The 25,807-nt window shown below is 34.2% G+C and overlaps 2 protein-coding genes across 3 annotated transcripts; one reads left to right on the forward strand and one right to left on the reverse strand.

Moving 5' to 3' along the window:
- Positions 1-4,195: 4,195 nt before the first annotated feature.
- Positions 4,196-12,710, forward strand: LOC106768363 (non-specific phospholipase C2). Its single transcript, XM_014653478.2, has 4 exons — positions 4,196-4,772; positions 5,139-5,746; positions 8,811-8,987; positions 12,266-12,710. Exons 1-4 carry the CDS (start codon positions 4,306-4,308, stop codon positions 12,574-12,576), a joined length of 1,563 nt encoding a protein of 520 aa, XP_014508964.1. The 5' UTR covers positions 4,196-4,305; the 3' UTR covers positions 12,577-12,710.
- Positions 12,711-12,993: 283 nt separating this feature from the next.
- Positions 12,994-16,615, reverse strand: LOC106768364 (hydroxyproline O-arabinosyltransferase 3). 2 transcript variants are annotated; one of them, XM_014653479.2, is made up of 8 exons: positions 15,525-16,609; positions 14,876-14,943; positions 14,590-14,791; positions 14,414-14,511; positions 14,239-14,308; positions 14,082-14,153; positions 13,829-13,942; positions 12,994-13,417 (listed from the first exon to the last, which is right to left on the reverse strand). In XM_014653479.2, exons 1-8 carry the CDS (start codon positions 15,876-15,878, stop codon positions 13,346-13,348), a joined length of 1,050 nt encoding a protein of 349 aa, XP_014508965.1. In that variant the 5' UTR covers positions 15,879-16,609; the 3' UTR covers positions 12,994-13,345. The 2 variants fall into 2 exon arrangements, with proteins under 2 accessions (XP_014508965.1, XP_022638371.1); XM_022782650.1 differs by lacking the exon at positions 12,994-13,417 and having other exon boundaries at positions 13,834-13,995; positions 15,525-16,615.
- Between the last annotated feature and the right edge of the window lie 9,192 nt (positions 16,616-25,807).

Consider the following 25,807-nt stretch of genomic DNA (forward strand, 5'->3'; position numbering starts at 1 on the left):
CCAACTCACGCATCACACCATCATCCTCAACCTGCACTGCACAAATCCACAGAAACAAAATCCAATCACCAAGAACAAAGACCAATTTCCAGCACCCAACACATACTCATCATTCCCAATCTCAGTACACAAAAAATCAAACAATAGAAGAAAGTAATCAATAAATGGCATTCAAAAATGAGAAGAGAGGAAAACACATTTAGTTCCCCGACATCGGTGACGGTGCTGTTGGAGGCACCTGGAGTTTTATGGAAAAGAAAGAACAGAGAAGGAAGAGAACGACGCTGGTGGCGCTGTGTGGAAGGGTCTCTGGCAAGGTGAGAGGCGAGTTCCTCCCTCGCACGCGAAAAAGAAAGAACGGTGAGGTTGACGGCGCCGGTGACAGTCTCGACGGCTGGCTCTAGTTGCGGAGGTAGAAGGCGGCGGCCCGTGGTGGCCAGTCAGGTGTGTGAGTGACGGAGTGCGAGAGAGGGAGACCTAGAACCTCTGAAGCTTGGAGTTGATAGTGAAGTACAAATGATGGGAATCAGGGGAAGCAATTTGAACCCCTAAAAAGTTTTCCTTTCCCTTGCACCCCTATTTCTGCTAAATCACACCCCCTTTCCCCTTGGGCTCAGGCCCAGTTCGTTTATTTTAAAAAAGGAAAAATATTTAGGCACCCCTCTTCTTATCTAAGCACCCCATATCTTTTTTTTTTTTACTTATTATTTTGTTTTTTTCTTATCATTTAACTTTTTATTTTATTTTATTTCTACTTTTTATTTTCATTTAGTTATTTATCTATTTATTTTATTTTATCTACTTTTAAGTAAATATTAAAAACAATAAAAAAATGTTTTAAAAGGTTAAAGCACACGTGCGACCATTCTGTCGGCCTTGTGCTGAAAACCTTTTTCTTCTTCTTTCAAAAAAATCAATAAAAATTTATTTTAAAAGGTTTAAGCACACGTGCGACCATTCCGTCGGCCTTGTGCTGAAAACCTTTTTCTTCTTCTTTGAAAAAATCAACAAAAAATTATTTTAAAAGGTTTACGCACACGTGCGACCATTCTGTCGGCCATGTGCTGAAAACCTTTTTCATCTTCTTTCAAAAATTAACAAAAAATATTTTAAAAGGTATTTCACTTCTGCTTTCGTTTTAACATCACAAATTCGAATTGGTATTTCACTTTCTTCATTGGCTTCATTTTCTGTTCTAATTTTGTTTCTGAATTGTGTTTTTTAATTGTGTTTTTAGTTTAGGGTTGCATTTCTATTAGGTTTTCGTTTTGGGTATTTTAGTATTTGTTGTGTTTTGATTCTCTACATTGTGTTATAAGTTTTCCAGTTCTGAATTGAATTCATTTTGTTGCATTGAGTTTTGCATTTGTAGTTTCCTCTGTTGTTGTGTTACCTAATTCGTTTTTTGCATTTTGAATGATGCTAATGGAAGGTTAATTTTTTGGGTTGGTGATTAGTGAGATTGCAAAGGTTTCCTTGAGATTATTGGAGCCCATTGTGACTTTGTTTTGTGTGCCCTGCATATATGCAATATGTTCTGTGCAATTGGTCCTCACTTAATGGTCTAATTTAAGCATGATAATCTTTGCTTAGTTTATTAATGTGTTTGTGTGAGTGTGTTTGCTTAATTCGTATTTTATGAAGACCGTTTTAGACTTCGCTTATTTGTCTAATTCGTGTTGGATTAAGGGTCATAGGAGTAGATATTTGTTGCAAATCTATGATGGGAAACAAGTACAATCGACCTAACACCAACCTGTTTTAATGAGTGTTTTAATTAGTTAATTTAGTTAATAAAACTGTCCACAAAACCCATACTACGTGTTTGACCTATTGCTTGAACCACATTTGATCCTTGAGAGACGAACTAGGGGTCATTCTTCTAATATAATGCACTTTACACTAGTGTAGAATTGGCCTTTAACGTCACCCCTTAGACGTCGGACCACAAAATATCCAACGTAAATTATTGACGGGTGGCATTTTCGTAAATAAGTTGGCCATATAGACATTGGTTAGAACGGTCCCCGACGTCTATAATTTTTTAGACGTCGGACCCTCCTTAACCGTCGCCTACGGGCCTGACAGGTAGGTGAAAAGTCATTTTTTTCCACCATATAAACGTCTGTTCCCGCTGCTCCGACATCTATAAATGATTATAGACGTCAGCCCCCCTTGTAATCGACGTCTAGGCGTCGGGCCCCCGCCAACCCCGACGTCTATATGCCTGACAGGGTAGGTGAAAAGTTGACTTTAGACGTCTGTTGTGAGGGGAACCGACGTCTATAGACATTTGTTAAGGTGGGAACCGACTTCTAAATACTTAGCCTAGAAATTTAAAAAGTCACTTTTTGACTTCATTTAGACGTTTGATCCCGCCACTCCGACTTCTAAAGCCATTTAGACGTCTGTTGTGGGGGAACCGACGTCTATAGATGTCTGTTATGGGGGAACCGAATTCTAAATGTCTGCATTAAAACACTGCGAACGCGAGGCAACAGTTACGCGCACTCAGTGTTCATAATCTTCCTCGCGTTTTCTCTCCACGGGCTACATTTTTCAGGTTTGTTTTCTCACTTTTGCACTGTTTAAAATTAATTTTACTCTTATTACATTGCTCTTTGATGAATTATCTTTCATTTGAACCGATTAAAATGCATTTTCGTTGGGTTGTGGTGCAATTTTGCTTGTGTCCGTGGATGGCGTTCTTGGGCGGCGATTTTTTGCGTTTTGCACTCTTCAAATTCCCTCCATTACATTTTTAAAACCATCCAATACAATAAAAAACACATACAATCCATTCTCTTCAATTAAAATAAAAAGTTGTAAACTCGAATCGCCATGAGTTAGGAGCAACCCGAGAGGCCTGAAGCAGAGAAAGATCCAAACAAATACGACAACGTTTTAGACCTCTAGCCTATAGAGTCCGACGTTTATATAGACGTCTGACCTATATAGTCTGACGTCTATATAGACGTTTGACCTATAAAGTCCGACATCCCATTAATGTCACCCACAAAGACGTCGAATCGAGATCAGATGTTAAAAACCCAAAATAAAAGACGTCTAAAGTCCTTTCTACACTAGTTTTAATTACACATTATTTGATTCGTATACAACCTCGATTAATAGTCTAATTGCATCAAACATTAGCTTCACTTTGACACATGTTAAAATCTGTTACTGCTTGATACAATATGGTGAACTCAGTATCCATTCTAATATTTTTTTTTCTTACTTTAATACATTGATTAATACTGTTATATTGTGTTCAAATAATTGTTTGAACTCTAATTCTAATGTAAAATTGTTGCTCAAACTGATTAAAATGCTACTGCATTATGACAAGGAGAACATCACACATTTCGCAAATTTAGCGAATAATTATAATATTTATATATTAATACGCAATTTAGCGAATGATTATAATAGTATAATAGCATAATATAGAGACAAAGATACCAAGTGTTCTTATTTAAAATATGAAATTTAATTGCAGTTTTTTGAACACATATTTATGCTTTTGATTATTACATTTTTATTGTGTATACGCGTATTTATGTGAAGTTTATACTCTGTTTTTATTTTATTCGTTATATTACATTAGTGTTTGATGGATAAGATTTATATTTTTTTTATTAATTTTCAAATTTAAATTAGTAATAAAAGATGTTACTCATAAGAAAAATCACCAAATAATTAAAGAAATTATATAAATTATATCCCACAAATTTATACATTTTTAATTGATAAAAATCGTGATAATAATCGTGCCTCATACTTCCTCTTTGTTGTTGCAACACCCTTTAAACCCTAATGTTATTGAATTGTTACATGTTATGACATTTATTTATTTTATACAAAAAAATTAAAAGATTGATCTCAAATACAAGGTATATAGTAATTTTTACTGATTTTCAGATGCTACAAATTATTTTAATTTCAAGAAAGGTTATTTTTAGCAATGTTTAAAAGATAAAAGTTGTAGAAAAATTAACAAAGTATCACTAAATATAATGAAATGCTACTCAATGATGATAAGTGAAAAATACATTAAAATCATTGATGATCTAAAACGTGACATGCTAAATAACTAAATTTTAGTTAATGTACTAAAACCAAAAGTATATTCAATCTTTTTATTTTCTATTTTTATAATAATCCAAATAAACATTAATCATAGTTAAAGGAGCCTTCAATTTTTATTTGGGTCTCACTCCCACATACACAGTGTAGCATCATCTTCCTCATCCCCAAAATCCAGAAGTCTCAAATCCCAAAACCTCGTTCTCACGAACCAAACCAATGTGCTTCCAAAGATTGAACCATTTTCCCCTCTTCCTAACCTTTTTCCTTCTCTTCCACCATGCCACTCCAAACCCCATAAAAACAGTCGTCGTTATGGTAATGGAGAACCGCTCCTTCGACCACATGCTCGGCTGGATGAAGCGCCTCAACCCCGCCATCAACGGCGTCACCGGCTCCGAGTCCAATCCGCTCTCCGTCACCGACCCCAACTCCAAACGCTTTTTCTTCAAAGACCAGGCTCACTACGTCGACCCGGACCCGGGCCACTCCTTCCAGGCCATCCGCGAACAGATTTTCGGCTCCAACGACACCTCCGCCAACCCTCCGCCCATGAACGGCTTCGCGCAGCAGGCCTTCTCCATGGACAACACCTCGCGCATGTCCGAGAACGTGATGAACGGATTCCTCCCCGACCTCCTTCCGGTCTACAAAACGCTCGTTTCGGAGTTCGCTGTTTTTGATAGGTTTCTCTCTTTTGTCCTCTTCCTAACCCCTTCTAATGCATGTGAACATCTTTGGATTATCTATTCTTGGTTGGTGAGGTACCTTCATTAGTGTGGATTTACGTTAATTAACTCCTTTTTCTCTTTCAATTTCACATTTCACCTTTTTCTTAATTGAAATTAGTTGGGACTTGTGTATTAATTTAGCATTATTATTATTAATAATTTTAACTAAAAAAAATAGACAGAAATTGGTTCTTCTTTGCACTAAAAAGAAAAATATAAATATCTAGAGACAGCTACTTCACGTGTCGTATTCACGCGTATATCATCACCGTGTTTTATCGTTTTAATTTTAAAACATGATTTCCATTTTCATGTTGATAGGTGGTTCGCCTCCGTGCCGGCCTCCACCCAGCCGAACCGTCTCTTCGTGCACTCGGCAACATCAGGCGGCGCCACCAGCAATGTGGCGGCGAAGCTGGCGGCTGGGTACCCGCAGCAAACGATCTTCGACAGCGTGTACGATGCAGGATTAGACTTCGGGATATACTACCAGAACATCCCCGCCACACTTTTCTACCGGAACCTTCGGAAGCTGAAGTACGTGCTGAAGTTCCACCCTTACGATTTGTCGTTCAAGCTGCACGCCAAAGAGGGGAAGTTGCCTAGCTACACTGTGGTGGAGCAGCGGTACATGGACACCAAGGTGTTCCCCGCCAATGATGATCACCCATCGCACGATGTGTACCAGGGGCAGAAGTTTGTGAAGGAGGTGTACGAGACGCTAAGGGCCAGCCCGCAGTGGAACCAGACCCTCTTTCTCATCACGTACGATGAACATGGAGGGTTTTACGACCACGTGCCTACCCCCGCGCGTGGAGTGCCCAGTCCTGATGGGATTATGGGTCCTGAACCGTTTAACTTCACCTTTAATAGGTTGGGAGTGAGGGTCCCTACCATTGCTATCTCGCCTTGGATTCAGAAGGGTACAGGTACGTCATGCACTAAATTAAAGTAAAGTAAAATATTCATTTCTTCATCACTATATTTCATTTGCATTGCACTTCATATAATTCATACTTATGGTTAAATATTATAATAGTTTAGATTTACAATAAAAGTATTCGATTATTATGGAAGGTTATTTTTAACCGGGAAAATTAATTATAAGCTAGTTTAATAATAGAGATACTAGAAAATATATCAAAGGAAATAGACAACTAAAAGAAAAATATAGACATAAAGGAAAATAGCTTGAGATTATTGAGATAATCTTTTAACTAATTTTAGAATAGTATCTAATGGAAGTGCTATTTCTTAATTGGTTAAAGTTTATTAAATGTTATAAAAAACTACGGTTCCGTCTTATTTAGGAATTTATTTTTATCATCATTTAATATATTTTATTAAATTCTGTCCGATAAAGATAATTATATTTTATCTATTTTTAATTATGATATTGATACAAATTATTAATCTGGTTATTTTCTCTTATTTCCATTCGTTTATTTTTTTCAAATTTATTTTTTCATCATTATTAAAGTGGTTTTAAAAATACCTAAAGAAATAAATATTGAAGATGTTTGTGTCAGATAATGGAAGTTAAAAGCAGATGACTTTTATTTTTTCTCTATTTTGTGTATCACTAATTACTACAAAAAGAGGTTATTTCATCTGCTAATTTCCCCCTTTTTTACTATTATTTAAATTTTTTTGGTTGTTTTCTTGATTTTAGAACTGTTAAAGAAATGATGATAGAATGATTTTTGTTATTTGTTTTAATAATTGATGATAAATATGATTCTATTATATAAATATACTTGTCTATATACAAAAGCAATATTTTATTCTAATATATAAATATTTTAATTGTAATTTTATTTTTAGATTTGCACATAATTTTTTTTTTGGTTTTTTTCCTTTTTGATAAACTAATGATATATGTATTATTGAGTTATTTTGACATGTATAGATGCTACTTTATATCTGTCTATTCTATTCTGTGCACGATTGATGCGGTCACTATATCTAAGATACAATCTTGCATTCTAGTATGAACAGTTTATGGGCTTTTCTCTATGATACACCTAAATCCTTATCATCTTGAGTGCATAAATGTTTTCAGTTAGACAGCACTATTGATATGAGAATTTATTGCTCAACAAACAAGTAAGAGAAGATTACTAATATTTTCAGATTCTCTCATCACACTTTCCATGCACCATACGACTTCACATATAGTGCCTTCATGATCTTAATAAAATGACTTGGTTTAAGTTAGGCACGACTCATCCATCACATGCTCACACTTAAGAAATTGATTCTCACACTAACTTTGAAAACAGACAATACAAATAAAGTGTGATGTGGTGTGCTGAGTGGGACCTTTCACTTTTTTTGTGTCTATCTTCAGTGTCAAAGATTACAGCGTGAAACCTCATTATTATGGATATTTCCTAACGATGACAAATCACACACCCCACAAGCGAGAATCTGACCTTTGATTTCGTGCTAGTTCATTGTGTGTAAGCAATGTAATTGCCCATGTCTTAAAGCAAAACCAAGGAGCATGGGATATTATTATAGATTGATTGACTTTCTGATATATATGATAAGGCTCATAAATGGGTTATCTGAGGTGTTTACGGTGGATTGATTTATCACTTTTGAAATATAAGTTGATAGCTTAGTATGTGTTGTAGGCGAAGATTAAAAAACCAAAAAACAAAATAAAAGCTTCAAGTGGGTTGAAATAGTGATCTAGTATTGTTGAAAAGATAGAAAAAGGTCTGTGCAGGCTCAAACAACTATTTTTTTTTTTTTCAAGTACAAAGATTTATGCTTAAGCTGAAAGCCAAAATGGAAAGAAATTGATTTTTGGTGCCTTCCAGCAAATAAATTATTCTTTAGTTGGTTGGTGACATGTTACCAGGGAGGAAACTTCAAGGCTCTATCAAGAATTCAGGACAATTTAAGATGGGTTAATAAATTTGATCATAATAATTGCTTAAATTATCTTAGGCACATTATATATATATATATATATATATATATATATATATATATATATATATATATATATATATATATATATATATACACACACACACACACACGAAAAAATTATTCATATTGTTTGTAATATATTATATATTATTATATAAGAGGGTTTTCTCTTTTGGTAAACATAATTTTGATAATTTTATTTTTTTAAGTTATCGTTTTTAAATTAAAATAATTATCTTATTATTTTTCTCTTTTAAAGTAACTGATAATTTAAATTTAGTCGTTTTTATATTTTAAATTTATCTTTTAAAGTAACTGTTAATTTTAAATTAACCTTTTTTTATTTTTTAATTTTACTCTTTAGTAATTATTTTGTTAAATTAAAATAATTATTTTATTAATTTTATTTTTTGATTGTTCATTAATTTAAATTTAACGTTTTTTAAATTAAAATTATTATTTTATTATTTTATTTTTTAAAATGATTATTTATTTACTTTTATTATTTTTAAAATTAAATTAGTTATTTTCAATAAAAAACAGGGACATATGAACATAGGCGGATTGTGTTTCGTCTAGGAGAGTCCTGACGTAACTGAAAAGTTGTCTCAACGACGGTTGATCTTGGGTTGAATATAGAAACAACCTGTTTGTATTTGTCGGTTGAGAGTACATATAATGACGCTCTCTTGTATTTCTTCTGTATATCTAAGAGCTTTCTAGGCACCGAGGTACATTGCTTTTGTTTATAAATTTTAGAAATAATAATTGATGAAAAAATGAAACATGTGAGTAAACAACTAACAGTGTATGAAGAATTTTTTTTCTCAAATTAACGTTATATTGGACAATTATATTGTCCACTTGAATGGAACCAATGAATCTCATGTGTACCATGTATGAGATAGTGAATTATTGAAAACTGTTCAAGCTTTTCTGATTTTTAAAATTGTCCACTTGAATGGAACCAATGAATCTCATGTGTACCATGTATGAGATAGTGAATTATTGAAAACTGTTCAAGCTTTTCTGATTTTTACGATGATACAGTTGTTCATGGGCCAAATGGGTCACCAACTCCTACATCCGAATATGAGCACTCATCCATTTCAGCAACAGTGAAAAAGCTCTTCAATTTGCCTTCATTTTTGACCAAAAGAGATGCTTGGGCTGGAACCTTTGAGGGCATTGTTCAGACAAGAACAGAGCCAAGGACAAATTGCCCAGGTTAGTATCCTTCATCAACTAATTAGACTTTAATCGCATTTATGTATCAATAGGCAACATAATCCCCTTTTTATAATATTGAACAAATAGTAATCACATATCATTCATATGTATTCAGAAAATTATATATGTACATGAGAAAAATGTAACTTAAATAGGAATATAAATTTGCAGTAGTTTTAAAACCGAATCTAATAGCTTTGACATGTACCTTGTTTTTCAATACACCTAAAAACGATTTAGGCATGAAATAAATAATAAATAATAATAAATGTGAATAATAAAATTCACGTTAATAATTTACATAACATAATATTTGTTATGCATTTAGGTTCTCAAATCAACCATACAAAACAAACTAAAAACTAATCCATATACACTTGTACACGAGTTTACAAAACGTAAATCAATACAAAGATCTTCTTAAAAGGATAACTAAGCAAGTCCTAAGTTACATGAAACTCAAAACTGCTTCATCCTTCATACTATATGATAGCAATCTCCTAGCTAGGTTAGGCCAAAACTAGAAGGATGCAATGGAGATGGTTTGTTGAAGATATATGGTGCGGAAATGTGGTGAATCATCAAGGATGGGGTTGAAAATGCGGAAGCTATGGTGTTTGTGAGGCTAGAAGCTCACGGTCATATGATGGTTAAATGGTGGTGGTGTGGTGTTTGAAGGCTCAAAGAGAGGTTAGGCCAACTCTAAAAGGAAGCTGACTAGAGAGACCTCATAGATTGCTCTAGTATTGATCTTAAGATGAGTAGTATGACAAAAAATGGACAGCATAACTTTACTCAACATCAAAGATGAATACATGAAAGGAGACTCTTCTATTTATAGGCTAAGGGTGTCTCCTAAAAACCCTATAAGCATGATCTCTCACCCTTGCACTCATTGGCCAAAAATGAGGCCTTCTAAGGAGTGGACAAGTGTCCACAAATCCTCTCCAATGTAGGGAAGACATGTGGCCACTAATAAAGTGCAATCCTCTCCATTCCTAGAGTGCCATGTGGCCATTACTAAAGCTAAATCCTCTCCAATGGAAGCATGACACTTGACACATACTTTCCACGTGATTTAGATGTCTAGCTTAAGAAAAAACCCTATATTAATTAGGCCTTAATATAAGCCTTAAACAAACCTACCTACTTGGTCAGAATACATGGCCTAAAGAAACCTATACTACTCCAAACTATGCTCTATGATGACTACAAAAATGGTCCAAAAGGTAGAGTTTAGACAATCTTCATAGATGACTTCAACTCTTCTTGTAGATGTTTAACCATGGCTATGGGTATGCCATCACTATATAATTAACTTCGGAACTTGTTCATTTAGAATATGTAAGGCTATGTGAGATTAACTTAGTGAGTGGTAAAATAATGTAAAGTAAATGAGCTTATATTAAACATTTCGTAAGTTGGTATCTCAAAAGTAATAAAAGTAATCATATCTCAAACATATCTAAGTAACTAGACCTAACTGAAGAAATAGAAAGGTGTGCATGTTTCCAAAAATCTTTTTACCTTTTCTTTTTCCTTCTTATTGCTATAATGTTGTGCTCAAACATTCTCAGAAGCGTCTCTCTCCTCTGCCATGACTTCCTGATATTTATACCCCTTGGGGTATTCAAACCTAGGAGGCTCTCATATCCTCAAACAGAGTTATTCAAAGACGGAGATCTAAATGCCCTGAGTGATATGTTTTCTACAAATATACTTTACAATTTCTTATCTAAACAACTTATATAATATGGACTATACTTTAAAACTTTATCACTCTAAGAACCATGTTTTAAATTCAAGGTAGAGATAACTTTCAACAATTCTCATAATGCATTTCATAAGATGTAATACTATTATCAAATATCTCTATCTGTAAGAACTATGGTGTTTATAGAAATATTTCATAAAAAAAGGTTCAAAAGATAACATATCTCTCTAGATAATGATTCCAAGGTTTACGGTTTCATGATCCATAAACCTATATTTCTTCGATGTCACATCTCATACTATAAAAGGAGGAAAATGATGGAAATACGAGAACCAACTTAAGGAGAAAATTGATTGCTAGAACTTGAAGAGAACGAGGAGAAGTGATGGAGAAGCAAGGAAAGAGGGAAGAGAGAAGAATCTCTTGATTCCTTGTGTCTTAGGTGGTAAGAGAACCTTTTATCTCTCTGATCTCAGCTTTGTTCTGTGTCAAAATACCAAAGGACAACTTCGGGATAGTTATACTCAATTGGCACGAGCCAATCTGCAAAACAAATATCAAACGGCTGAGTGGATTGTTAAAAATTGCATTGCAGCCGCCTTAAATCCAATAAGTGTAGCCCCTGTACACTCAGTGGATTCACTCCCAAGAGTAAGGATGGAAAATAGACATTCAAAAGGAAAAATTTGTGCACTCAGTGGATTCACTCCCAAGAGTAAGGATTGAAAATAGACATTCAATAGGAAAAATTTGCTTACTGCAGGCTGCAGCTCCTGTAGGCTGAGCGGATAAGCTGCAAAGAGAATTTTGGTGCAGGATGAAAATGACTGAGCCAAGCTGAATATGGCTGAACCATTCTGATCTGCACTGAGGAGATTGAAAAATGGCTCAGCAAACTTCAAAATGGCTAAGTAAAAAAATTATGCATTAAAACTTCAAAAATTCTCTAATGCATAATTTCGCGGAGGGAACCGAAACTCGCTAAGAGGATGTTTTGCAGTGAAGATACTCTGAAACTAAGCTTAGAAACGCTAAGTTAGTGTCTTATCTAATATCCTAAATAAAGATTGTTACTCGTTACATATGTGTGTGTATGTATCCATCTATGACCATAGTGACGATTGCTGGACAAATGTACTAATTATACAAATGATTGCTATATAACTATTCAATTAGTATAAAATTAATTAAAGACCTCCCCTCTCTCTTTCCGACGTTAACAAGTTCAATTACCTGGTTTATTCAACAATATAAGAAAAAAAACCATAAATGTCCAAATACAAGTAAAAGATAGGATAAAAAGTATATCAATATTTGACACTTATCACATATGAAATAAAACAGAAGTTTTCAAATATAATTTTTTATACCTTTTAATCCAAACATAAGTAGAGAAAAAGTAATAGACTTGGTTGATTACATGTACTTCACTTTCCTGTTGCACTTGGTTCTTACATTCTAACCTTTGAATGCTCACACGAAACAGTGAGTAGAGGCAAATGACATTCACCACTGCATATTTTACAATTTGTTGATTCCTGCTGGTGTTATTTTGGTGCAGAGAAACTTCCAACCCCTGTGAAGATCAGGGAGGGAGGGCCTAATGAAGATGCCCAGATGAGTGAATTTCAGCAGGAATTGATCCAACTTGCAGCAGTGCTTAAAGGAGATAATATCCTCACTAGTTTTCCAGGTAAAATAGGGAAAGACATGACTGTTAAACAAGGGAAAGATTACATGGATGACGCAGTTAGGAGGTTCTTTGAAGCAGGCCGATATGCAAAGAAAATGGGAGTGAATGAAGAACATATAGTCCAGATGAAGCCTTCTTTGACTACGAGATCATCCAAATCTTCAAACAGAAACCCTTAGAAATATAATAAAGCATGCAGCTTGAAATAGATAGAGAAATGAAAGCAATCATTTTAATGCATATAAAAACATCTATACATAGTTGAAAAGGAGGCGTGTGTTTTATATATAAAATATCGACAATATTTATGGTATCCCTTTATTGCTCAGATTCTCTCTTATTTTCTGAGGCATTATAGAGGTCTCCACTGACCAATATCTAAATGATATGAAGTTGGAGTACGTAAGTTTAAGAAAGTCTATAACTTTATAATAGAGTTCACGATGGTCAAGTGACCTGTACTTTTATCGCAGAATTTGGAGTCTCTTTTTTTGTCTTCTATAAAACTGATCTATTGATTTTTCTTAAACATACTCATTGGAAATCACTACCACTTTAAACTGAGATGTATAATGCACAGATATACTATCACTCAATTCAAAACTCTGGGTAGTTACTTCCGTTCTCATTTTTCACTGCATATTTGATATATTGAACTGTAGATATAATATTTTGATAATAAGTTGTTTCCATTGATTTCCCTCTGAAAAAGCCTACTGAAAAAAGGTTAACTGACAAACTATAAATACTCTATACTTCAATACCCACACTTGACTTGCTACAGAAAAACACATCTAATTTTTAGAGCTAGCACAAAAACATCTTTTTTTGTATTAATCAGAGATCTTGGGGTGAAACAGGTCTATTTTTATGTAATCCAAATTGTTGGTTGCCATCTAGTAGCCATAGCATGAGAGGCCTAAGGATTTGTGGTTTATTTTCTTTTCCTCAGCTTCTATTTAATGAATCCCATTTAGGTAAGTTGGCAGTAGCTTCATTGATCATCTTTACAAGCTGCACCTGCAAATGATCACAGTATCTATTAGCTGCCGAAACAAGCAACCGCAAAATGACCATAGTATAAATCAAGCTTCAAATAAAAACAACTGTAAGTTTAGAGTTTAATGAAAAACATTACAGTCTCTGCTTAAAACTCTAGCAAACACTTTCAAAGTTTGAAACACAGCCAGATTTTTGCATTCAATTGATTTTCCAAAACCTCAGCCATTGGAGTCTACTACATGTTGCATCCATGTCACAGCAGAAGAATTAAATAAAAGGAAATATAATTTCATTTATAAAAGTTAGCCATGCCGCTAAAATATCTTTAACACACCAAAACAAAAGTCAAATGCAATTTCAAATTCCCAAGATTCACATTCAACTGAAACTTGGTTTCCTTTTGAAGAAAAATTGTAGACTAAAACATACCACAGTTTCAGGAACTCCAGGAGGGGGTAAGGAAAGGTTTTTGGGTGGAGGACCTGAGAGATATGCTCTCTTGTTAAAACGCCATTCTCCAATCTTCCCATATGTCAATTCCCCCTGAATGGATAAGTAATAGGAGTAAGTAACTTTTGCTACAAACAAAGTTCAACCTGTAATATTAGTCACCAAAGCAAAGGTAATATTAGTCAAGGACAGCATAATATTAATATAAAATAAAAAGAAGAAATCCCCTCACCTTTAAATTGTAGTCACATGCATAAGTATAATGGATTATAAATTTGTTCCCAACATCTAAGTCCCATGGTGGCTGTAACATTTCAGGATGCATGCCATTAACTTCAATGCTACTTCCTTTGGTAAATATGCAATTCCTCATTCACAAATAAACAAACCTGGAGCATGAAGTTATCATGAAGAACATGCCGTACACCGTGCAATGCCGATGCCACAGCGTATGCATACCTGAATTCAACAGAAGAATTAAAGAAGAAATGAATACTGACAAGTGCCAGGACAAAAATTGATAACTGAATTTAAGTTCTAGAAAATTTATGCAGTACTGCTCACATTTCAAGTACCCATCCAAAAGTTTCATCAGCTTCTTGATCATCTTTCATTTGCAGGGAAACATTCACCCATGTGGGAGCTATTTCCTCCAGCAAGGACTGATGTAAAAAAAAATCAGTTCCTCTATCATGCTTTGTAATAACTATAACTGTTAACTATATTGGTTGAGAATTCACCTTCTGAATGATTACTGGAGAATTGCCAATGGGGTCAATATCAGTAATAGCACCATTCGCCTTAGGGTAGAATTTTCTAATTATTTTTTCATGTTTATCTGGTTTTATGTAGAAAAATGGATACCCTGCTGGTTGATTTCCATTAGCCAAATTAGGCAAAGGTTTTACAAATATGTGGTCGGGTTCTGCCATCAAAATATATCTGCACCAATCATGAAATTCCTTGTTGTTAGGTTTTGCTACTGAAGACCATAACATCCTAGAAAACCAGAATAAAGAAACTTACTCTTCCTCAACATTTGCTTTATCCAGCCACTGAAGAAAAGCCCATGGCCTATTCATCACAACATAACCCTGACAAAAAATAAACAGACAAGTGTTTTTGAGGCATCAATTCAATAGTAAGGAATACTAAAAAAATATCACAAATAACGAAACTGGGGATAAACTTTCCACTTTGTTGTTATTATATTCTGCAAAAGGATTTGAAATGTACAATAGCATTTAAATGCACAGAAACATGAGTCAAGCTACTAGTGAGTAATTCAGCTAAATAAAGTTCTTTTTAGTTCAGCTGAAAAACTTCAATATCTGCTTACAGATTGAAACTTTCTGAAAAGAACTAGTTAAAATGAAAAGGATGGGAAGATGATCTTTTAGTCTGACTTTACCCAAAAGTATATCAGCAACCAGGTAAGAGAAAAAGAGATTAAAGTTACAAACTTTTTTATGAAGAATAGAAATAACAAAATGTAAGTGGGGGCACATGTCTTCAGACATGAATGTGTAGAGACCAAAACTTACACTTATTTCATACATGAACTAAAACTTAAAATAAGAACAAGTATAGGGATGAAGTGAATAATTTAACTTTAAAGTTACATAGGTTAAAAGGATATGAATTCTGACAGAAGAAGCTGAAAATATTAATGTACCCTATCCAAGCCTGCAGGAAGTGGATCAACCACAAAAGTAGGAATCTCATCCATCAACTGGTCTGGTTTACCTGAATGGAGAATTCTGGTGAACTCTCCCATATCTGATCCAGGTATTTCCTTTACCTTCTTATACCAGTAGTACATAATTCGGCATTGCCATTGAGAATAAGCTGCATCAGTAGCAGTGACCACAACATGGAATTTTGAATGGGAATTTGCTGATATCCAGCCTCCACCCTTATGGTGTTTGATCATAAATACCAAATTGTAAATAACAAAGAAAAAGGCAAGAACCATAACAAGGAGCACAAGTAGTGACTTTGCACTTGTCTTGGTTTTTCTCACAATCATCTTTAAATTCTTACTCTCTTATTCAAATACCACTCCCTAAAGCTCCAAAACTAAATCCAATTCAATTCAGCTGTTAATTAAACCCCATTCACAGCTACTAAAGCTAACCAAAATATAAGTTCTATTCATAGAAATGTACACAACTGAAATAACTCCTTGTCTCAAGTGTTGTCACTGGTGATTTGTGCAGACTAAAAAGTCCTAAAAGCTGAAAGCCATGTATAGATAAGAACATTAGCCCATACTTGAACTAGAATAAAATTTCACATGAAAAGCCTGATGTTCGACTAAACTCGTTTGAATCAGAAAAAAGAGACAGAAGGAAACTTTGGACAAAAGAAATAAGAAAAGTAGCTTGAAGCAAAAGCATATGCAGGAAAAATTTAATAGCAACAAACAGAAAAAAGACTGGTACTTTGAACAGTGCCAACATGTGCAAACCTATTACAAAAAAGGAAAGTTTTGAACTTTGAAGAGATTGCTATAACTAGCTTTGTGGAATCCAAAGCTGAATACTCTACACTACATGCATGCACTGAGACAAAGTGGAGTTGGCAGTGAATGAAGAAGATGGCAGAATAAGTGGGATGTGGAAGCAATGTGATCACTGTTCATTATTGAGTATGAATGAAAGTGACACCCCCAAAAGATGAAAAGATCAAGGATTGCTGATTAGGACTGTCTGCACTCATATCTTGGTCAGAAACATTCCATTTTGTCTGCATCAAAATCAAAGCAAATTATTGTGAATATTCAAAAAGAATTCTCCACTTCAGGTGCAAGTTGATGCCATTTTCATTCATGGTGTAACTGTGTGCCAACACCAAACACTGTAGTTGCTTTTGTTTTGTCTTTTGCCTCAACTTGCACCTTTTGGCCAGGTTGTTCTTTGTTAATCATGAAGTTTAATATCATCTTCTTTACTTTCTAAATTTGAAAAGTATTACTTTTAACCATAAATAAATAAGAACCATACCCGTAAAAGCATTACACTAATACTTTTAAGCATAAATAATATTAGTTGGAGTTATAATGTTTGTCCTAAAATATGTGTTAAAATAATATTTGGTTAGTAAAACTAAGTCTGTGAAAACATCAATTATTAGTTATCTGTTGTGAATTATCTACATAAAGAAATTCATCTATTTATACAACTTTTGTGTTATTTTACAGTTATAAGATAATTTTTTAATTTATAACAGTTATTTTATAAATTATATTAATAATCAGTTCTGATTGGTTGATGGTAACTAAACTTTTGCTTGAATACATATTTAATGACTTTTTCTAACATATTTCTTTTAATCTCATTATTCAAGAACTTTATTGATAAATGATGTTTAAATTTATCTTCGAGTGGGAACCTCAAAATCCACTTTTTCAGTCATTATCACTGATTCTGCTTATTTATTTAACTAATCTTGATTATTGGAATTGTTTTGCTTTACACTTTATCTGTTATTTGATAAAGTTCAAATGAATGCTATACAATAAGGGCGTTTTATTATAAATAATAACAATGTTTTTTTTCTCTGTTTGATTACTTTTCACACATGAACTGATTTATGAAGTGACAATATTTTAATTTTTTATTTATGTAAATCTGCGTTGCCCGATTACTTATTTAATAAAAAAACATTATTTTATATATACTTTGAAGACAATGAATAAAATCTGAAAATACTGTTTGTATTTTAATAATATAGGTATTTCATATGTGCACAGTATTAAATAATAATAGCATGTACGGTTCGAATAATAAGAAGGTTCAATATTCTTATTCTATTTATTTTTTAAGTTATTACTAGGAAATATTTCAAATAATATTATAATATCCTATTTTAGTAGAATAAAACTATCAAAGTAAAACATTATATAGATGATAATTTACTAGATACTATAGAATATTGATGAAGAAGATCTTATACTTGAAGAATAAAATTTTATCTATGTTGTTGTTTCACTCTCAACTTCATGCTGAAAGGATTAAAAAGACCTCCTTCCTAAACTCAAACCATTTTAAGATGATAATAACAATAGAGAAAATACACACAAACAAACAAAGACAAAAACAAGGGTAAACTAGATGCAAACAACTATTGATATATTTAAACATTTTAAACATTATACACATATCACACCAAACCAACCAAACTCTTTATACATGACAATACTTTAACTTGACTATCCGGATTAGTATGAATATCGAGCTATGGCAGTTCTTGCAATTGTGGTGGCCTCTATTGCTCTGGAGAGTCATTGCCAATGAGTTTCACCTTACCACACACAAGGTTAGTCCATTATCACTCGCCTTAGTCCAAGGTAAAGTCCCTAAGCTAGGACCTCCTATTATTCTCACAACATGCCTCACCCCTCTCTACTTGAGAATGGGGGTGACCATTAAAATGTCACGATGAACTCCAAAACTGACCTTCCTATATTGATACTTATAACAACACAAGGAACCACCATGTAACCTCTCCATGAGGTTAATTGAATTACATCCATCAATACTATTCACATAATCAACCACATATCCATCATCATCATATCCTTCTCATAATCATATATATACATATACTTCACACCAACATTGCATAATATTACATGAAACCTGAAAACATTCATCACATAATTAACCATAAACAACCCCATCAAGTTTCACAAAGTAGTTAATAATAAATTTATTCTCCATTGCATAATGAAAATTGATAATAAAATTATTTAGGATTATAAAAGAACAAAGAAAAACATATATCATATGAGTACAAGTAAATTTGGTTTAGAGTAATCAAAATTTCACTTTACTAGTAGAAATAATCGATTAGATTGGTAATCTAATCTGTTAGGACAAGTTAGAATTCACATAAAACAAAATAAGCAAAAACTGTCCATTTTAATCTATTATATTATTAAGATAATCTATTAGATTGCAGTTTCTGTTTGGCTTAATACTCCTGATGGTCCCTATTTTCGTCAAGTGCGTTCACTTTGGTCCCCATGTTTTTTTTTATGTTCAATATTGTCCTAAAGAATGTAAATTTTGTTCAATTTGGTCCTTTTTGCTAACACCGTTTAAATCGTTAACGACAAACAATCCAAGTGTGCATAACAGTGTTGAGATGACATTTAACTACTGCCACGTTACCATCTTCTTCAACCTTCAGCCCACCGAACCCTATCGCCACCGAACCCTACCGCCACCGCCACCACAGAGATCGTCCAAAGTCACCATGCCGTCGTGAAGTCACACCTCTAGAGAACCATGGTAGCCATCATGCGCAACCTCCATGGCCACCATCATCAAAGTCGCAATCTCCCATAAATCACGAAACTCTAATCTTGAACTCCATTCAAATCTTCATTCTCGCGCATCAGCCATGAATCATCCAAATCGAGAGCTTCATCGTCAGCGCGACAATCCTTGTCGCCGTTGTGCAAAGTTCTAGGGTCATCATCTTCTCCAACCTATAGAGAACCACAACGAAATCCAGAAAAATCCCAAATCAAAGAAACCTAGAATCGTGCCGCTGCTTGCCTCCACCGGCCACCATGAGTGCTTTCTCACACAACTAGGTTCGTCTTCTTCATGCTACCATGAGCTGAACAATTCGCAAAATCATCCTCCATTGAAGCGAAGCGAGCAACATTTTCCTTCTTCTCGCGGCACAGTGCAGGAAGTTTTCCCCTAAATACAAAACCTTAATTTTGGGGTGGGACTGCCACGAAACTCTACATTTGGTGACGTGGCAGTAGTTAAATGTCATCTCAACACTGTTGTGCGCACCCGGACTGTCTACCGTTAACAATTTAAACGACGTTAGCAAAAAGGACCAAATTGAACAAAATTTACACTCTTTAGGACAACATTAAATAGAAAAAAAACATGGGGACCAAGGTGAATGCACTTGACCAAAATAGGGACCATCAGCGATATTAAGCCTTTTTGTTTTAATCTCTTATGCTACTAACATAATCTATTAAACTATAGTTCTTGTTTTAATTTATTATGTTATTAACATAATCTATTAGACTATCTTTTCTATATTAATCTATTATGTTATTAACATAATGACTTAATACCATTGCTGGTCCCAATATGTGTCAACTTTATTCGAAATGGTCATATTTTTTTTTTTTAAAATGTTCATTGTAGTCGTAAAGATTGTAATTTGTGTTCAATTTATTCCTTTTTGCAAACTCCGTTTAAATCGTTAATGACACATCACCAATCACTAAATTACATGGCAGTTATTGGCTGACGTGGCTATGGTCGTGCCAATGAGGGCTTTACATGTGGCAACCCCTTTCTTCACCCAAAAATTAGGGTTTCCGATTTACATCTACAGATTGGGGAAAAGCTTGCTCCACTGCCGTCACGCGAGAATAGGGTTTCTCCTTCATGAAGGATATAGTGAACTTCGTGATAATTGGTTTGCTTCTAGGTTTTTCTCCTGCAGGTGAATGAAGAAGGCACAGTGGAGAAGCTTGCGGAGAGGCGTTGGTGCGATTTGGGTTTTGCTCGCGAGAGGTTGATGATGATGTTGATGGCTCTTCATTGTTGCGACGCGAATCGCGCTTCTGGTTTGAAGGAGATTTTTGGTTCTATGGGTTTTTATACTGGCACCCAAATCAAGTAATGCTTTATGTACTGGCAATGTCCCAATTGTGACTGGAATGATGAAACTTCCAGGGTCCTTGGACTTCTGAGGTAATGATTTTTACTGCAGCCTGCTTCAAGCTCCACTGTTTCTTCAGAAAATCTTCTTTTCTTTGCCAGGAGGTCTTTCATGAATTTTGCATAGGTTGACATCTACTCCATAGCTTCCACAAGTGGAATATTAATTTGGAGCCGGTTGAAAATATCCATGAACCTTGCAAACTGCCTTTCCTTATCCCTTTTGGACGGTTTCTGAGGGTAAGGTAGGTTCTTCAATCGCAGTACCTGTTTCTCACCTTTCTCCCTTTTTTTTCTCTTCATTTTTATTTATTTCTTCTTTTTCTTTTCTTTTATTCACATACTCATATTTATTTTTCTCTTCCTCTTCCTCACATTCATTTTTCTCTTTCTCATTTTCTTTTTTCTCCAAAACTTCCTCCTCCACAACTAGATTGTCTTCGATCCCTTTTCCCACAGTTTTACCACTCCTGGTAGTAATTGATTTACAATGCTCCTTGGGATTAGTTTGGGTGTTGGCTAAAAAATGACCTGCCTATTAATTTGGTAGTTGTTTAACCAACTGTCCAACCTGTGTTTCAAGATTTCTGATTGAAGCTTTTGTATTTTTCTGATTGGTCATAGAAGCTTGCATGAATTTTTCTAAAGTATCCTCCAATTTGGTTATTCTGTTGTTGATGCTGATATTTGAAGGACCAACATCTTGTTTCCATCCAAAATTTTGACTTTGATTGTTTCTCCACTCTTGTGAAAAGTTATTGTTATTAGAGAAGTTACCTGTTCTTCGTTGATTACTTACAAATTGAACTTCTCCTTCTTGTGGGCTACTTTGATATGGACAAGACCATTGGGACCTCCGCAGAAGTTACATCTCATGGGTTGTTGACTAGGAGAAGATTCTACTGCTTTTAACTGCTCAGGTAAATTAGCCATCTGTTTGGTTAATGCTTCCATATGCTAAGTTAGAATTTTATTCTGAGCTAAAATTGCATTTGTAGTACTGAGATCAAGCATTCCTTTCCGCTGAACTGTTTGTCTATTATGTTGAGCTTGATGGTTTGTAGATGCTAGTGCCTCAATGATTCTTGTTGCTTGGTCTGCATCTACAAACATCATTGTTCCTCCAACTGTTGCATCTAATATCATTTTTGTGTCAAGCCTCAGACCATTGCAGAAAATATTTAGTTGAGCAATATCTTCAAAGCCATGATTTGGGCATCTTATCAATAAAGAATTAAATCGTTCCCAAGCTTCACAGAATGGCTCATCTGGTCCTTGCCTAAAAGTAGAAATCTTAGTTTTTTCCTTAATATAACGAGAAGGTGGAAAGAATCTATTGAAGAATTTATCTTCTACATCACTCCACTTGTTCAGACTCTGGTTTGGATGTGATTTAAGCCATTCCTTTGCTTTGCCTGTCAAAGAAAAGGGGAACAAACTCATATATACATGGTCAAGATCTCTTTCTTCAAATCCCATTGTTCCTATCAGTTCATAGAGTGTAGAAAGATGAATATATGGATCTTCATTATCCATTCTAGTGAATTGATGATGAGAACTAATTAGGCTAAGGAAAGTTGGCTTCATCTCCAATGTTTTGGTGGTGGGTGTTATCACTATGCTAGAAAAATATCTTGTTCAGATATCAAGTGTTCTTGTTTAGATATGATTTTAGAAATACTTTCCAGTCAAATCTAAAACTCACATTCATGAAACTATTGATCATATAGAATCAAGCACTAAGAGCAAAACAAAAGTACCAATATTGAATAAAACAAAAATGCTATATATAAATATCACCTGATTACATCCGAGTTTGAATTGATTACACTCAATCCCAAGAGAAAAGATCAGCCACTCATGGTTGCCATTGACATTCTAAGAGATGAAGAAGAAGATCCTACAGCTAAAGTTGAAGAACGACGCTTTCAAGAACTTTTCCTTTTTTTTCTTTTTGACTCATGAGTTTATATACTGCATGAATTCTCGCTTAAGCTAAACTATTCTCGCTTAAGCGAGAAGAAACTTCTTGGAGAAGATAGGTCACTCTCGCTTAAGCTAAATTATTTTCGCCTAAGCAAGAATGACTTTTAAAGAAATGGCTTCCTGGATGAATTTTTCTTAAGCGAGATCATTTTAGCTTGGGTGAATTATTGCAGGATTTGTTCTTCTCTCTTAATTTACTTGGAACATATACGAAATATAGATCAAATGATTTTCTTTTAATCAACAACTTGAAAACATACGATTACATTTCATCTTTCTTATATTGGGGAAAATTGATACAAATGTACACAATTTAAAACAAAAGAGCCAAAATTCCATATGATAATTTACTACTTTTTTCCTCTTATCAACTCCTCCTAACATAGCATCTTTCTTGTCCTCAAGCAAAGTAATAAAATCCCAATAGCTTTTCAAAAATCAAACTTTGAAATTGGTTATTTGAGAAGAGGATTGTTCTTGTTGGTTGTCTATTTTGTGTATTGCCTATGTTAGATTAGTGGGTTAAAGGGGTGTTTTACATTTTGACGTGAGGTCGCTGTAAAAACCATGGTGTAAAAACTCATATATCTATAGTGCATTGGCTTCCAGCTTAGGTTGAGTGGAAGGACACTGATGTAGGCAGGTTGGCCGAACCAGTATAAAAAGCAGTGTTTGAATTTTCTTATCCTTCTCTTTGCATTAAGTCGATTAAACTGTCATTGCATTTGATTAAGTATATTGTTTCATTGCATAAAAATTTACTTGCTATTCTAGAAAAGTTTAAAGACTTCGTGTTTTGCGAAAAAGATTTAAAAGCAATCATTTTTAGACATCACCAATTCACCCCTTGCCTCTCCTCTTGGTGTGAGAAACAAAGCACCTCTTTTTTCACAAAGTCAAATAGGAAGGCACTCAAAGCGAATTCCTAAAAAGAAGGGCTAAAATAGATGATTAAAACCAAAATAAAACTAATATTACAAGTCCAATCAGATTAGCCAAGGCAAAACACTTGCTGGAAAAATGCAAACAACACTTAAAATTCAAGTCCAAAATTGAGTTTCTTGTAGTTTTTGTGTTCTTCTCCTTTGGAAATTATTTTTTCTTCTTTTGTCCCTTTTCTTTTCTTATTTTCTTTTGTTTTTGATTGAGGGATTTTCTATTTTTATCAATGATATTTTTAGAACACAACAAACATTGTAATCTTTGCACAACTCATATTAAAAAACAAGGCTAACTCAAGTGGTGTATGTAGGAAATCCTAAGGATTCAAATGATCTTTTGACAACTAAAAATATGACTTCGTGGAAACCTAATGCTAAGAACTTGTTTATGATAGAAGAACAATCGGTACCGATTTTGCACGGCGAAGTTTTAAAACGATACGGATTGTTAATAGCGGAAAACATGTTCGGTCAATAAAATGGTTCCTTTAAATTTTATAAAACTTTTATCGTACAGTTGATGTGCTAAAAGTTTAAAGAGTGTAGGGAAGAGAAAAATCACACAGATGACTTTTATATTGGTTCGAATCAACAGATTCTATGTCCAATTGTTAATCACTATAAAGAGTGATTAACTATTTCCCTAAAAATAGTTTAGCAATTACAATAAGNTGAATANAAATTAAGAACAACAAAAACCTTTTGTTCAACAAACNAACGGAANAGTCTTCCTTCGACAAACGAACCGGAAGAGACAACTCTGTCAACTTGAAGAGAACCACTCTGACCTTTGACACACAAAGCAGGAGCTTCTCCTATTCACAAGACTTGACAAGAGTAACACTATCACTTGAGAACTTCCTTAGACAAANTGTATTCTCAAATGACATAGATAACCCTCTAAAGGGTTTTGACAAAAGTATATATAGCCTACTAATCATAAATTAAAGAGACATGTTAGAACTACCNGTGGTAATCGATTATTGTAACTGATAATCGATTATCTGAGACTTGGAACAATTAGGATATTAACTCTTCAACGGGTCAGCTCCAGTTCTTCACCTCCTTCCACTGTTCAGCTTGAGCCCTCACCGCCTTTTGTCATTTGGCTCGATTCTTGTATACCTTCCAACTCTTAACATTTTATTCTACTATGTTAGTTGGACTCAATCTTGTTCTACTTGTGTTCTACACNGTTCGGTCTTTAACTGCGTTCGGTCTTCATCTGTTACTAANTGTTCGGTCTTGTACTTGTGTTGTGTTAATCTGTTTTGTTCGACTTTCAACTACTATACGNCGTTCGGCCTTTTAGTTGTCGTGTTCGGTTTTCTTTTTCTCNACTCTGCATATGGGCTCCTGTTCCCTTTCCTCGCAGACCAACATACATGAATGCTTTTAAACNTAATACAACAAGGGTCTTCATATTCTTCACTTTGTAACATCATCAAAATCATTATCTTCAAGACACCAATGCTCCTCATTGGTAATAGTTTAGGAACTAATAACAAGTATGAATACACTCATAAAACTCAAAGAAAATCCAAAAAAACCCAAAACATCAAAATCCAAAATTTCACGCTGGAATTGGACAACTCTGACCTTTGCTCAATGTTTTACCCATAACTTTTTCTACAGATCTCTAAATGAGATGATTTTTTTTCCTAAAAAATAGACTCAAAGAGCTTTCCATTCACATATAGAATGTAGCATTTAGACCTCTGTTCTGGTTGCAGTTAATTTTATAAAATTGAAGTTCAGACAACTCTTTGCACTAGATTTCAGAAAATGGGTAGGCTTCAAGCTTTCAATCTTTTCAATTTCGCTTTCAAGTTCAACAAAGATGTGATGACATACATGGATATAAAAGACTCAGGANAAAACAATATGATCATAAAATCAAAGAAATTGACTCAAAAGATTATCCAAACCCATGACATAAACCCATAAACTCTAAACTCATATAAACAGAAAAATTGGAAATCCTAACCACACAACAAGGATGATTCGAGAAGAACAATTAATTTGAATCAATATTTCAAGACATACAACACATACTCATGACTCAAAAAACATATTAGACATGTAGGAAAAGATGAAAAACAAGGAATTCATNAGGACACAAATGGGTAAACAAAATGGGTAAGAACTTTTAGACACGTATCCCTTNAAGACNTCCAAGACAGTGACTGTAGCTTTTGATACCAAATGATGGAGATTTCTTTGAGGATGCTTCTTCAACATAAGATGATCTTCCAATTGAGTTGATGAAGCTTTTTCAAAGTGTGGACTCCATGTGAGAAAATGATAGTAGGGAAAGAAAAATA

The sequence above is a fragment of the Vigna radiata genome, chromosome 7 (genome assembly GCF_000741045.1).
Source record: "Vigna radiata var. radiata cultivar VC1973A chromosome 7, Vradiata_ver6, whole genome shotgun sequence".
Lineage (NCBI taxonomy): Eukaryota > Viridiplantae > Streptophyta > Magnoliopsida > Fabales > Fabaceae > Vigna > Vigna radiata.